We start from the raw sequence: 17000 nt of genomic DNA, 5'->3' as shown, positions 1-17000 counted from the left end.
TGAAGATCAGATTGGTAAGTTCATTAGATGCGTAACTTTCATCCCCACGAATCACTGAAACGATCTCAGGGGTATACGGTACGATAGGTATCCTGTTTAGTGAAGATTATCTTAGCGGATGTTTGACATCACGTATCACTGACATCCGTGTAGATGACGCGTTATGTAACCAATCGCTTCCACACAATGTGAAACACAATGACATGAGCTCAGGTAAGTGTCTAACCACATAGGTGAGCGAGTGGTGTCAGGTGTACGCCGCTTATAGCACTATTCCAGCCACAACTGAAATTTTGGACACCAGAAATCGGCCCCACACATTGTACGCATGTGAGAAATCGAACCCGGATCTTCAAGCGAACGCTTTAACCACTACCCCACTGCCTCTAGCCTCATGGCGTGATTTCACAGCAAGTATTTCGGGAGGAAGACTCCGTCTTTCTGAGACATACAATTTTTCGTGGAAATTAAACACATGACGTGTTATTCTCGTGAAGACCACTGATTGAAACGATCGATTTTCTGTAAATTTGCCACATATACCTTTTTTAGAATTACATAAACAACCAGCATACTAGATGTATTTGTAATAGGATTGAAAATAAACACGTCGTATTTTGTGAACTGTATGTGGAGAATTTTTGTGTGCTTAGATCTTAATAAGTGGTTTATGTCACTGAAACACTCACACAGTCACTAATACGGTGATGGAGACCGGTCAGTTGATCATTACAAATGACGACAGCCCGTGACTTTCAGTGGGTTCCATCAGACATCTTTGTCTCTTCTTCCCATGTCTCGTAACATTTAACAACACCAACATTGTAGAAAATATACATTTATTTTGTTATTGCTCGATATATGATTACACTGTACATCGTTGAACGTACATATCTTTGGAATTATGATGTGTTGGCATGGTAACTGAAGATGCGTTTCCTCCACACTGTAAATGGACAACGCTTAAGGACGTTGCCTAACAAAATAGATTATAACTATATTAAATGTTAATCTAGAGATAGGACAGCCAGTTGTTTAGTCCACTAAACCAAGGTGTAACTACTGGTGTAACTACTGCAGGCACAGCTGATGATGTTTTCAAGGTAGAGGGTAACATTCAGTATTATTTATGTCGTTTCTTTCGAGCAAAACTCCACCAAAACGAAGCCAAAAAGTACGAAGGTCAACATCCAGGAAGGAACAGAGTGAGTGAGTTTAGGTGTACGCCACATTTAGCAATATTCCGGCAATATCAAGGCTGGGAACACCAGAAAAAGGGCTTCATTGTACCATGAAGGGAATCGAATCTACCGCGTGCAAGCGAACGATATAGCCACTTGGCTACACCACCACCCAGTAGGAATAGAATAATATCAAAGGGGATGTGCAGTACTCGTCAAGCAGTGCAGTATAAACCAATCGTGGTAAATGACAAAACACCGAAACATTACACCATTTGAATCAAAAACGGGAATAAAATATTTGTAAGATACAAAAGTGTATAAAAAGTTTAAAAAGAATAAAATCATAATCTATCCGAATTTATACACAACCAATTGACTTTTCTATGCAGAAAATATCTGAAATTAAGATATTTTAATTCAATGGTATGCTATTCCTTCTATGAATTTTCTGTCTCAATGAGTTGCTGATATGAAGAACATGACATACATTTACATATACAACAGACCTTACATATCATTCCGACTTTCTCCAAACACAGGTACGATTAAGACGAACATCAAGTGGTCTTGGTTTAAACCCACACACAGACTCACAGACTGAAATACAGTTAAACATTGCGGTATCGAACTTTGATTCATCGAGTTTACAGTTTGTCTGTCTGTTTTTTCTGTCGAACCTCGGATAACGCCAGTATTTATGTAAATCCCTTCAACTTACAATACAATGGTGTTTAACTGTTCGAATACAAATCTGTACTGCTCCTTTCGTTTCAGGATAAAATCAGAATTCATCACTGTCAACAGAGGAAAGAAAACTTACAACTAAAATAGTTCATAACGATGTTTTCACATATGAGACGATTTGCTAGATCAAATCTTATGCCATAAAGCGCTGCTCCAAATTCCTTCCATATGCCCGCTTTCCACGACATATGTCATTATCTCCCCTGAAAATACACCTTACAGTACCAATGGAAATCTCTTAAATTCCATCAACAAAGAAAAGCCAGTATGACTAACGGGTCAACTTCCACGCAGGTATAAACTTCCCACGTGGGCTTTAGATGGATAAAGTGTGTCGAAACACGAGGAAGCGACATTAATATTATGTGATTTGCTATATGCCAAAGAAATTACATCGATAGATGAGGATGTGTACTGAAGTTATGATTTATAGCAGATGCACTCCGGAACTTCGTCTCACTTTATCTTAATCGATTGATAGATTCCTATTTCTAATAAGACATGGAAAATATTTTTAAAATTTTTTCTGTGTATGACTGAAAGCTGTTCATGTTACGTCCTACATGTAGACCTTGATTTATCTCACCATTTCTACTCTTATCTGTATCATATTTCCATCATTGCATAGAAGACAAGACGTAGGGGTAGATGGTTGATTGGTAATTTAGGATATGCTGTTTGACTGGGTTACAGCTTTTTATTCTGGAGTACAGCGTTTCAGGGCTTGTTCTAGCCCCACTATCAGGTAGAACTATGTTCAGCTCTACCTGATGACCGGGCAACAAGTCCTGAAACGTTGTACTGCAGAATAGTGAGTGAGTTTGGTTTTACGCCGCTTTCAGCAATATTCCAGCGATATCACGGCGGGGGACACCAGAAAATGGACCTCACACATTCTACCCATGTGGGGAAGCGAACCCGGGTCTTCGGCGTGACGAGCGAACGCATTAACCACTAAGCTACCCCACCGCCCCTTGTACTGCAGAATAAAAAGCAAATGTAGATGTGATTGATAAAAATATATATGTTGTTACATGGTGTCTTCCAAATAAAAAAACCTCTCTGATTCCAATATCATCAACATCGCCATAAACATTGCTCAAACAACTTACAAGACGTGTCTTTGAACATTTTCATGTAAACAATACAATATAATAACAATAACAAGAAGAACAATAGCCATATAACGGAGCAGACAGGTAGAGGTTCATTTGCAAAGACAGGGCTTGTAACGTACATCTAATAGCACCAGGGTGTTTGTTTCACCGCCGAGGTCTAAGCATGAATACACAATGGTCAAATGTAGCATATGCCTCTTTTTATCACGCCTTCTCAGTAAAGTACAGATCCTTTTGTTATGTCCATCCGTGGTTCGAACCAACACTTTCAGATTACGGCACCATATCGCCTGTACACAACAAATCCCCTTAGCCACCGCGGGGTTGGGAGGTTGGTGAGTCTGAGAGTTTGGGTTCGAATCCCGGATGGGAGTCAACTTAATATATATACTATATATACTGCTATGGTCAAAACAGGGACTACGTACACCCTGATGCTTTTTGTGCATTTCAATCCCACGCGTTTGCAATAAAGTTCCAACGTTAATATCACCTTCATACGATACAACATAAATACAGCGATACTTTGTATCAATTTGCACGAATCTCTTTTACGATTACAACACATCAAAATGTTAAATTTTTCCTTGAATGGCAAGGTACGCGTGACAAATGATATTACAAAACAGGTTTCGAGCAAAGTATTCTTTCTTACAAGTCTACATGTACTCTGCAGTTACAATGTACATACATACAAATATATATATATTTATTTTTACTGCATATGGTGAGTGCTACCAACTGAATCCAATAAATTAGTCTGTGCTCTCCGTCTTAAGAGTTCCGAGTTCATTTTTTCTTTTTATGAACTAATTTTATGAAATAAAAAACCCGATATTTTTCAAATACAATTCGAGCATTGATACCCCGATAGAGTGAATGTTGAAAATGTGAAATAACCAGGAAATTGTAGACACATTATCCGGTTTGAGCACTTCTGGTGTTTCTATATACATGTGATGCCAAGCGTCCCTGCAATGAGGAATTTGGTAAACGTTTGTGTTATGTTCAGCATAAAGAGAACCACACATAAGCCCTTCTTTGGAATCGAAGATATGTTAGTCTCAGGTCAGCTCATCAGACCACGCCTAGAGGCATGTCCGTCAGCAGGCAAATAATGACATCACGGGACAGGCAGTTGATGACATCACAGGTTAGAGGAGGCGTTCATGTTCTCTTTCTTGCCCTCTTTGAAGTAGTCTCGTGGTATTGCCACGAAGGATTCGTCTTGCACTGTTGACCGAAAAATATCTTCAGTTGTTTACGTACATATATTAACATATACGATAAACATACGTCTGTACCCGATGTGTCTCAGCAATTGACCGCCGGCATCATTTAGCATCTTCTATTGTTAATGTATATGAACTGGTTTCAGCTGAGGGTACTTGGCCAAAACATGTGCTTGTTTCGGAAGAGTTACGAACGCTGCAGACAGCTACTGAGTGAGTGCAGTTTTAAGCCGCCTTTAGCAATTTCGAGTAGTATCAAGGGGTGACACGTGAAAGGGGCTTCACACATTGTAACCGTGTGGGGAATCGAGCTCGGGTCATTTGCGTTACGGGCTAACGCTTTAACCACTAAGCTACGCCACCGACCCACACACCAGTTTCGACAGCTGACTGTAACTAGCACGACCACAACAATTTGAACGTTATAGGCGATGTTGCCGTTTGGCGCCAGTGATTTCTTACCTAAGTCTAATATAGACACTGCGGTTATCTCGAAGTTCGGACTGCAGTGTGTGTACATAGGGAGTGGCAGATACGAGAAGTTAATTATACAGTATCGTTCTACTTACACAAAGTCTGCGCGCTTTCATCCATGGTGGGTACACCTCTGTAGGGATCAAATACCCATTTGTAGAGCACTGCTGCTAGCACTCCTCCAGCGATTGGTCCGACCCAGTAAATCTGCATCAGGTATAGTAATGCCTTATTAAGAGTCTAAACAATGTTAAGTGTATCACGTCAGTTCATATAAAATAAATACTGAATAATGATGTAAAAACAGAGAGAGAGAGAGAGAGAGAGAGAGAGAGAGAGAGAGAGAGAGAGAGAGAGAGAATGAAATCATTCACGCCCTACAGTTTATGCTGTTTGTAACTGTTAATCTCTTAAACTGTTAAATTTGATTTGTCCGGCCACAAAAAGATCGCCGCAAGAACCTTTCCGGAAAAACTTCAAACAGACCTGGGGCGGTGGGGTAGCCTAATGGTTAAAGTGTTCGCTCGTTACGCCAAAGACCCGGGTTCGTTTCCACACATGGGCACAATGTGTGAAGCCCATTTTCTGGTTTCCTCCGCCGTGATATTGCTGGAATATTGCTTAAAAGCGGCGTAAAACTAAACTCACTCACTCACTCAAACAGACCTACGAAAGGCGATAAGTCCCCATATAAAAATAATTACACATCTGGTTTTCTGTATGAAATGGTCACAGCAGTTAACATAAACGTATAAACAGTTAGTTTTGAAGTGATATTGAAACATTTGATATTTTTGCTTTTGTTTGTAGATCCGTTAATGCTGTCGCTTCTGTCAGACTATGATAGATGAGGCGATACTGGAGAGAAAGACTGGACCCCCAATACAAGGACGTGATACTACCCGTTATCATTATCGTTCAGAAAAACGTGTTCTCTTTTATCTTCAAATCAAATTTGAAATGATAACCTGTCAATACTCTCCATGGTCAGTACTACATATAGATATACACGACGTGTCACCGGTAAGGGAACTCACCCAATGGTTTGCATAGGAGTTGGAGGCGACAGCTGATCCGAGAGACCTGGCAGGGTTCATACTGGCTCCAGTGTAGGAGATCTGAAGTAGAGAGAGTGAGTTTAACACATACACTACCTCCAACTATCTAGTAGTCACTGAAACTATATAAACCAAACTATTGGATGGCACGTGAGTCGCTGTAACCACTGGTTAACGTCATTCATGCATTGTTGTCTTTGTTCACCCCAGATATATGACCAAGGTATGTAAACAATCGACTCTGGACCTGACAAGTGGCCAGTGACAAACAGAATGAGCATCGATATACAATGACTGCGCCGACGACACCTGAAGGGAAAAATATTCAGAGCCCTTCAGGGCGTCAGCAAATATTCTGAAAATACCCTAATGGAATTAGAAATATTTGTAAAGATAACTATCATTAAACAGTATCTTGTGAAGGGGAATATCTTTTTAGGCTTGGTTATTTCACAGAATTAAAATGTTTCCGAATTTTGAACTTGTCGAATTCCAATTTTCAACACAAAAATGTAGTAGTAGGAGGAGGTATGTGTACTTGAAAAGCACATTTAGTTAGTAATCCCAACTTAAACCTGGAGTATAACGTCATGTGGAAGCCACTGTCCTCACCGCTGAAAAGTGACCCAAAGCAACTGTTAGTCCAATAGCAAGTGAAGCACTGCCGAAGTTGGGTCTGTTGGCGTCAACGGTGCCGTAGATGACGAAAACAAGGGTGAAGGTCAGGAGCAACTCCACCCCGAAGCCCTGAGCCTGGGTGACTCCAAGGGCGCTGTTGATGTTTGTGACGGCCAGGTTCCCGTGGAAAGCAGAAGGTGTAACCCTGGAACAAAATATAAAAGAGCATTAGATAAGTTACCATAAATATATCCGTTCTTCAACACATGTGTTGGTAGCCTAGTGGGTACAGTGTTTGCTGGTAGATGACCATAGCTTGCTCATGGACATGGGTTCAGTATGCAGGGTCGTCTACGGGCTATTGTTGGACCACTGCTGGGAAAACATCGTCATTCTAAAATACTTGTTTTTGTTTGGATGGCCAAAATTCTGAAGCCTTTATATAGGCGTAGTTGCGTTCCTTAGGCATGCAAGAAACTACGATCGTCTGTTCGCATCCCAGATCCCTCTGGTGAACTATGACCGCACCCTACTGTTTGGTTTCATCAATTTGTTTGGCCCTGCATCAGCTCGCGCGTCACACATCAAGCTGCAAAATATTTAAGCTCTAAATACGTTTAAAAGACGAGAAATGTTATTGACATGATTACGAACATCTTATATTCACATATATATTGTCGTATATATGGTTTGAGACTCATAAGTCGGTTTGTGGTTCGACGCACGGCTTTTACTGTCGTATGTATTGTGTGTAAAGTGTACCTTCAGCGTGTGACACTTTAATAAAAGATATTCTACTACTACAGCTGCTGCTACTACTACTCCTCCTCCTACTACTACTACTACTCTTACTACAACTCCTACTACTAATCCTCCAACTCCTCCTCCTACTACTAATCCTCCAACTCCTACTACTCCTCCTACTCCTCCTCATCCTACTACTACTACTCCGCCTCCTACTACTAATCCTCCAACTCCTCCTCCTCCTCCTACTACTACTACTAATCCTCCAACTCCTCCTCCTCCTCCTACTACTACTAATCCTCCAACTCCTCCTCCTACTACTACTACTACTAATCCTCCAACTCCTCCTCCTCCTACTACTACTACTAATCCTCCAACTCCTCCTCCTCCTCCTACTTATCCTCCAACGCCTCCTCCTACTACTACTCCTCCAACTCCTCCTCCTAGTACTCCTCATCCTACTACTACTACTCCGCCTCCTACTTCTCCTCCTCCTCCTCCTACTACTAATCCTCAACTCCTCCTACTACTAATCATCCTCCTCCTACTCCTCCTCCTACTACTACTAATCCTCCTCCTCCTACTCCTCCTACTACTACTCCTCATCCTACTACTACTACTCCGCCTCCTACTACTAATCCTCCAACTCCTCCTCCTACTACTACTAATCCAACTCCTCCTCCTCCTACTACTACTACTAATCCTCCAACTCCTCCTCCTCCTCCTACTTATCCTCCAACGCCTCCTCCTACTACTACTCCTCATCCTACTACTACTACTCCGCCTCCTACTCCTCCTCCTCCTACTACTACTACTAATCCTCAACTCCTCCTCCTCCTACTACTAATCCTCCTCCTACTCCTCCTCCTCCTACTACTAATCCTCCTCCTCCTACTCCTCCTCCTCCTACTCCTCATCCTACTACTACTAATCCAACTCCTCCTCCTCCTCCTACTCCAACTCCTCATCCTACTACTACTACTCCGCCTCATACTACTAATCCTCCAACTCCTCCTCCTCCTCATCCTACTACTACTACTACAACTCCTACTACTACTCCTACTCCTCCTCCTACTCCTACTACTACTACTGTTCCTGCTGTTGCTGATCGCTTCGGCGTTAATAACGTTTGCTTCGCTTCGGTGTTAAGCCTACATTATCCTATTGCCAACTAATAATATAATTTCCAGTGTCGAAAATCAATGTTTTATAACCTTTTCAGATTTTAATATTTTAGGTATATAACTGTTTAACCTTAAAAAGTAATCACTCTGTTGAGAGTGTTTTCAAGCTATGTGGATGGAGCGATTATCAGTGTGCATCAAACATCCTTGAATATATTCATACGAAACACATTTTTGTATGAATCTGATATTTTTAATTATTCATGACAATATACACCGATATCCATTTGAAAACCTTCTAAACACACACGTTACGTCTAAATCCAAACAAATATTCTGATGTTAGGTCTGTCATAACAGTCTAGATGGTGATAAAGTAATAAATTGTTCTAACGTAACTATGAACTGTGACCTTCCAAGAGAAACTAGGTAGGCTGCGTGGTATTTCAGCATCATGTGAGTGGGGAGTCACGTAGGCCCTGGGCGTATACAAGACAACATGGGTGAGTGAGCGACTTTAGTTTTACGCCGCTTTTAGCAAACTTCCAGAAATATTACGACGGCGGACAATAGAAACGGGATTCACAAATTGTACCAATATGGGGAATCGAACCCGGGCTTTCAGCGTGACGAGCAGACGCTTTAACCAATAGACTACAAAACCGACCCCAAGCAAACGTGAGCAAGCATGGTGTTGTCGGAAGGTGGTAATTAATGTCTCTGAGATAATCATAATGGCAACAGCTCGTAGCTGACAGGCTCGCTGACTTGGTTCACACACGTCATCGTATCCCAGTTGCGTAGATCAATGAACATGCTGTTGATCACTGGGTTATCTGGTTCAGACTCGATTATTTACAGACCGGCACCATATAGTTGGAATACTGCCATAGTGGACTTGTGTAAAGGGGGCCCATAGAGGCAAACGGCCTTATGGGGGCCTTACCCCTATACTGGTTAAAGCAATCCCCGCCAAGCCGAGACCAAGGTGTGACGCATGTGAAATTTCTGGAGCATTGCTACATGCGACGTAAACTCTTACACGTCACCCTTACAGGACGATAAAAATCTATCAGCTACACACTTTGTTGTTCCCTGTAATTACCTGGTGTGTGTGTAGGCAATGGTAATCTATAACGGGCACCTACAACCGGAGACAGGACTGTGAGATAAAGACGTCTCGGTCTGCGGATGCTTACCTACCTCAACCCGCTCATTGACGGTCATCATACCGCCCGGATACAGGGGGAGAAAACAATCTCCTGTCGCAGGTTGGGCTAATTGATCAGCGACCTTGAGGGCAGGTACGCTTTTCCCCTGCTAATGAGGGTCATTGTTGAACTCTACTTATATCCGCAATGAAGAGTACTGCGTGAGCAAGCGTGGTTGATTTGTTTACATACCGTCGTAGCATGACGGAGGTACTGCTGTAGAGTGTCAGACAGATTACCTTAACACTGCTTATGTATACTGGGTGAATGACAGGTGCTACCATGCTTACCCTTTTCGCGAACATCTGGTGTCATTGTTGATGTTCAGGGATCGATGCATAAAACTTTACCACGATATTCCCTTTTACTCCCTTAATTATTTGGTGTTGGGTTTCTTTTCGTTCCACTAGGGCGTAAAACCGCATTGTTAGGTCAAGATAAGACAAGACAAGATTTTATTAGGTCAAAGACCAAAACAGAACCTGTCAGTATTGTAATCTTCAGCACATGGCCCCTTATAAGGGCCACCTCTATCCGTCTCTTACCAGGTAACGTTCCCTCGACATGCCGAAGAGTAACCCGCATGGTAACAACATTTGACGCCCAAATATAGTATTCATGCAGTTGATCACTTGATAATCTGGTCCAGACCTGATTATTTACAGACCATAGCCATATAGCTGGAATATTGCTGAGTACGGCGTAAACCACCCACGCGCCCAACCAGCCAACCCAAATATGGTGTTTTCGCCGCATTTGTGGTGGAATATTGCTAAACGCGGCATAAACCCAAACTCACTCGCCCACTACCCGATAATGTATTGCTGACCTCAGTGGTGAGTGTGTAAGGCTGCACGTCGATTTGAACAAACATTCATAAAAATATTTTATGTAAACTCCCAAATCTTTGATCTGCATCACGTCGATGAATCACATGAACACTAGAATGGTGTTCATAAATTAAGGATCATAGGATTTCGACTCATCATTTCGATCATCGGATCCTGGTGCGCCTAAAAGAGGCCAACATGCACAGCGAACTATAGATATTCCCATGTTAACCATAGCTAGAATTAGGACCAGATTTCAACAAGGGATCTGTGAGACTTAACCGAAATGTCGTTGGTTGACATCCGGATAATACAAGCTACCTACACTCATATCATGCGTACCTTTGCGTGGCAATACCAACAGTGCTGAAATACACATTGTTGGGGATTACATCCAATAATATGCCGGCTATTTTGCTCAGGCGATTCGAATAACGTAAAATTCAATTTCGTGAATTATCCAAATATAAACAATCCAAATAATGAGGATACTGTCAGTATTATTATTATACAATGTCATTATACTATTATACTATATGTCATTACATTGATTAAGGAACCCGTACCTGTACCCACAACGATGAGTAATCAAAACCTTCTATTAAGTATGTCAGCCTGAAATTCGTTCATGAATGCATGTAACGCATACAAGACAGTTTCATTATCCATCTGTGTCTTTAGGCGATCAAATGAATCGATCGTGACATGACGCCGGCATGTTTAGTTTCGAAGAGACCTTTTCGCATCGTGCAATTTACTGTTTTAATTGGACAATATGAAATGGCCAATGAGAAAGCGATTAGAGTTTGAAGAGGTAGGACAAGCCCTTCGATCTGTTACCTAATCTGGATCTACATTTAAGCATGCAATATCATTCATTTCCAGATTGTTTAGCTGAGATATTTTCTTAATGTCATTAATGAGTTTTAGAATATTGTGCATACTGCACTTACTCAGTGATGCACACTGATACATAAGCTGGCAGAATACACTAACCGGTTAAACGTCCGCCTCCGTCTCAGCCTAAGACTGATGAATGTTAATTCTGACTGAGAGCTGTCCATGCACTCACTAGTTGTTCCTTTCCCAGTTGACATATGAAGACTCGTTCATTCGACGTAAAATCGCTCATCAATTGCTATAGTCGTTGTCACACTGATTGGTATTCAGTTCAGAAAGATACTCTGTTATAAGAGAGAACATATCCTAATAATGTAAAACCTTGCGACAGTTTATCGACATTTTGGTCAAATGAAACAAATGAATTAGTGATCAAGACGTCAGAGCCGGAAATTCATTAAAAAACGTGGCGGCAAATGACTTTTGTATCTAGCAATGACGTCGCGAGACGGGAAAGGTCGGAAACGATTGACATCACCCGACCAAGTGCTGTGTTATTTCTAATACACCTTAAACAGGTATCAGCAGAAGAAGGTGTGCCTCGCAGATCGATTGGACGCTTAGAACGGAAACAAACTACATCAATAATACAGAAAAGGAAAGATAGTTCCGTAATTGATTTCCTTCATTTGAACAGTATTGAATAACAAAACCACAATAAGTCCACCGCCACGAGTGCTGTCAGAAGCGCACGACTTCCGATTGGGTGTAACATTTCATTGTTTTGTTGGGGTCTGACCTGAATAAATGGGAATATCAGATGTCGGGTTCTCGCGAAGGAGGGACAAGAGTAGTCTCTCTCACAGACCCTGAACCACATTACTTCCCCTACTGCCTCTCCCTCCTTGTAATGTAAAAGTCCTAAATGGAGCAAGTCTGTTTTCCCCAGTTCATTCTCTCAACTCACTTTGACCCCTTTTCAGTTTACATATGGGTTTATTTGTTACTTATCAGAATTATATATATTATGGGACTACGCGTTAGTCTGGGAGAGGAGCTCTTTTTTCAAACAAGAGACTTCAGTGGCCGTCCATGTGGCTTTGCTCGTTCTGTTACGTCATTCGTGGGTGGCCGTCGTGGGCGTGACTAAATATATTTATATCTATCTGGGCGGTGGGGTAGTCTAGTGGTTAAACCGTTCGTTCGTCACGCTGAAGACCCGGGTTCCATTTTCCGAATGGTAACAATGCGTGAAACTTATTTCTGGTGTCCGCCGCCGTCATATTGACGGAATATAACTAAAAGCAGTGAAAGTCTGGGTCACTAACGAAAATGTCTACGAAAATGAGACATCAGGTGGCTGAATGTGGGGTTGATCAGAATCGGGAACAACTGCCTCCATGCTAGTGACCCCCGCATGTGATACCTGTACAGGGTCCATGGTCGCGGTCAGAGGTCGCGGGGTGAGGTATGGAAGTCGGAGACAATGATATCTTGACACACGCCTCAATTTTCCAGCTCAGTGCCGCGTTGTCTGTATTTCAGTAATTCTACCCAGAAGCCCCATGGCGCTCACTGCTAATCAACACTTCTCTAAAAATATGTTACTTCAAAGTAACACGACCCAGGGGCCAACGCGATGACCGCCAAGCCACAAACATTCTTTCAAGGTACTAGTAAAGCAGTCCAATGGTTGATTAGACTAAAGCATCTCAAAAATTCTGAAAAATCCGTTTATCCGATCAGGATTGTTCCGAGGAATAATTCCCGTTTGCACCTATGACTGTCATAACATTTATGTACATGAAGTATATTATCAGTAATAAATGCATGGTGCTATCGGCTGTTTTGAAAATGGAAATATACTATTATAAAAACGCTTAACCCATTTTTATGACAAAATGTTGTGTATTCAATCATAAATAACATGGTCAAAATTTATCTTTCAAGAATGAATTTTTACACTGGCTTAGGTGAGTTCAATGTTCGCACAATGAGGTCAAGAACATGAGTTTAGGATTTCACATTATTCGTCAGCCTTAAATGGAATGTCAGTATCTGTTATGGCCACCACGTGCACGAAATTCAGCTCTCAAACGCCGAGTCATGGATTGGATGAGTGTTTGGATAAATGCCTGGGGGATCCTCTGCCACTCCCCATGCAGACATGCAGCCAGTGCTAGCAGCGTTTGAGGTTGACGTTGACGCCAAAAGTGTCCACATGACGTACGCAGTTTGGCGCATAACGTTCGTTGACACCTGTATGCCCTGTTCCTCCCGTCACGTCTCTGCAGCAGGAACCTGGACTCATCGCTGAACCAAATTAGACGCCAGTTGCGTAAGTCCCATCTAATGACGTTATTACACCAACGGAGTCGATTGGTGCGGTGAACACCGTGTAGGAACTTGCCGACGTAGAGTCTTCTGTTTCGGAGTCCATGTTCCCTCAGCCTGTTCCGCACAGTTTGTCTCGATATCCTCCTCAGTCCTGGTATCCTGGCTGCTGTGCCCTCACCTGTAGTTGTACGATCGCGTAAATGAAGGACCCGGATGTAGCCATCCTGAGCAGGCGTAGTGACTCGTGGTCTACCTGTTGTAGACGGTCATTGGTTGTACCAGTCAACGGGAAGCGGGTAACAAGCCGGGAAATGGTGCTCTGACTAAAGTTCAGACGTCTTCTGATGACAATGTTTCTGGTGAGAGCATCAAGAAGTGGCATGTTGAATATTCGTCCAAAGTCTCCTTAACGAATGCCAGTTTCCAAAAGCTCATTGTCGTTTTATAGCCGTTTATTGCATGATTTCCATGCTCAATATGCACATGAGAAAACACACATGTTGCGTTGTGGCGATGCTTTCCTCATCTTTTCGACAATAGAGCATCAAAGTCAACATTTTCAACGTTAGTCCTGTTTATGGATGTCAGATGTGCACCAGGTGTACCGGTTACAAATATTCATGGATATGTTGTCTATATTACCATACAAATGGTAAAACTTTCATTTTGAAATAAAACACGCCTATGCGTTTCTTTTTCTTAATAGTATACATGTAGTAACCTTGTAAACACTGTGGACCCCGAGTCCATATATCTGGTGGAGACCTGGTAGACACCTAAGGTACTCAAGGTACTCGCCAGAACGTCTTAGCATAAAAGATAGGGGCAGTGCTGTGTGCCGATTATTTGTTATTCCAAAATCTGTTGATCCGAACTTGGTAACTGAGTAGGACGTATTTACCAGCACGGGGATAACATATGTTTCCCAGCCTAAATGGCATGACGGGGTGATTACACAGGATGACTGATCACTCTCCAAGCGTACCTCCACCCTCTCTCTCTCTCTCTCTCTCTCACACACACACACACACACACACACACACACACACACACACACACACACCGTACTACATGTATATACATACAATCGCCCTACGCTCATATTTTCACCTTATACAACCTCGCAGTACAAACACACATACACACACACATACACACACATACACAGACAACACTCACAGTGCAGCCTCTCTCTCTCAGACACACACACACCGTACTTCCGTACTATATACACATACACTGCACTTACTTTCACTTGCACACACAATACACTCACACGCACACACACACAGACAGACGGACAGAGACTGTACGCCGCACACACATACACACAAGAGACACAGACACTCAACACATACAAAAATACATACACACTCAACGTACACACATACACACATGCACATTCACCCTGCACATATGCACACACACACACTCACACACAGACAGACATGCACCACAACCACCGGCATCCGCTGCACACACGTATGAAGTAACTGAGAAGAGAAAAGCAAGATTCCATCTCGGGGTGGTCACTGTCAAAAACCCGTATGGTAATCACTATTGTACATTTACCTTAACCGGAGGTAAGTCTAGCCAACAAGAAACGTGATTTCCGCATATTCTTTCCACACTAAACACACATTTGTGGAATCTTAACATGTTTAACACTTTAGATTTGTTTGTTTAATTCTGAATTTGTTCTATCTATTTGCAGAGTTCAGTTGATACCGACATTTCTTCAGTGTGGATGGTCGAGTTATTCAACAACGGAACAAATTTACTTTTGCCGTAGGACAAAATGGATCTGAAGATACATCGGCAGTTTGCACCATGTTATAACGACAGGAAATGTCTAAATCTCAAATGTGCTAAAACATCATACATTTGAAAGAAACTATATATATATATATATATATATATATATATATATCTGTGTGTCTGTGTGCGTGCGTGCGTGCGTGCGTGCGTGCATATGTGTGTGTGTATGTATGTGTGTGTGTATGTGTATGTATGTCGAGACAAGCAGAGAATCAAGCAGTCGGGAATCTTGTTATGTAAATGTAATCATGTAATTATTGCTTTGGTTTGAGGCATGCTGTAAGTCTGCAAATACGTACCCCTTGAGGATCAAGGCCCCGACGATGGCCCCTACAATCTGAGCCACGACATACAGGAACGCCCTCAACACGGAGATGTTCATAGAGACGGCCATGGCGATGGAGACGGCAGGATTGATGTGTCCACCAGACACGTGGCCAAACATCTGGATCATTGCCATGATAGCTAGGCCGAACGCAAAGGATATCTGAAGGATAATGATATAAGATGAATAATAGTGAAGCTGCTGCTGGTGATGATGATGTTCATGATGACGACGACAAAATCCTTTCCATATTCAAATTTCTTTGATAAAAGCGAAATGTTCTGCAATACTGACAGAGGGGGCTTTAATGGCGTATCTTAAGATAATTTCAGGTGATGACAACATGCCAGTTTGACGTGTTGGGAAAACCAAGTAATGCGTGTTCTGGGCGTCTTCACTACGATCTAGTAAAGCATGTTTTGGGCTTCTTCACTTCGAAATGAATCAAGTCTTGGGTTCAAATCCCGGATGGGACTCAACCAAAAAAGTACTAGAATCTCTACTTATTACGAAAGTGTAATCCCAAATATGACATATGTTACATTTGAGCACTTAATAAAGTTCATTGTGTATTCATAGCAAAACTACAGATGCAAGGTGGAGGTCTGTAAATACAAATAAAACAATCCAGTGATCAACATCATGAGCACCATTCTACGGAACTGGGATACGACGACATGTGTCAACCACGCCAGTGGGCTTGATCACCCGAATCGCCTCTTACGATAAGCATTGGTTACTAAAGATCAAGCCCCACCCGGATCTTCACGGGTTCAGTATGCCATTAGCTGCATCATTTAGGGAGTTCGGTCACACACAAAACTGGAATACTGATCGACATTAAACAATACTGAAAGCAAACCACAACCATACTCTCGATGTCGTACCTAGTAAAGTGCATAATTACAGGGAAAGATAATTATTCTTTCCCTGAAAGCCTGGAAGCTTTCCAAGGTCATATGGTCAATCAAATATTAACTCGATAATACACGATAATAAAATAACGATGATAAATAATCAGGAACAAATCACTGGGTTGAACACAAGTGCGTTATACCTTGGTCCTATATTAACTGGGGGATCGTACAGGTAAAACTCCCTTTGTTACACGTTCTTAAATTATACATATATTCCATGCACTTGTAAAGCCAAAGATCGGTCTATCTATCGATAGCAGGTGTTCACATGGACTTCATGCATACTTTCCATCAAACGGTACCAAAGCAAGAGGTGATATTTAACTTCCAATCAATATTTAACCTTTTGGTATATCCAGAAAAGGACTGTGAGCTCAGACGCAACAATGAATCGCTATACCCTTTAGCTTCCCCAAATACATCAAG

The 17000-nt window shown here is 42.0% G+C and overlaps 1 protein-coding gene across 1 annotated transcript in view; it reads right to left on the bottom strand.

Annotated features, from left to right (window-relative positions):
• Positions 1–822: 822 nt before the first annotated feature.
• Positions 823–17000, bottom strand: part of LOC137277999 (aquaporin AQPAe.a-like) — a 43128-nt gene continuing 26950 nt past the window's right edge. The window contains exons 2-6 of the mRNA XM_067810028.1: positions 15632–15819; positions 6423–6633; positions 5790–5870; positions 4848–4959; positions 823–4279 (exon numbers count right to left, since the gene is read on the bottom strand). Coding sequence (XP_067666129.1) covers positions 4194–4279; positions 4848–4959; positions 5790–5870; positions 6423–6633; positions 15632–15819 — 678 coding nt within the window. The 3' untranslated portion in view covers positions 823–4193. The remainder of the gene's footprint in view (positions 4280–4847; positions 4960–5789; positions 5871–6422; positions 6634–15631; positions 15820–17000) is intronic.

This window comes from Haliotis asinina, chromosome 3, assembly GCF_037392515.1.
Source record: "Haliotis asinina isolate JCU_RB_2024 chromosome 3, JCU_Hal_asi_v2, whole genome shotgun sequence".
Lineage (NCBI taxonomy): Eukaryota > Metazoa > Mollusca > Gastropoda > Lepetellida > Haliotidae > Haliotis > Haliotis asinina.
Note: the sequence above shows the minus strand (reverse complement) of the source record. Positions and strands in the feature narration are given on the sequence as shown.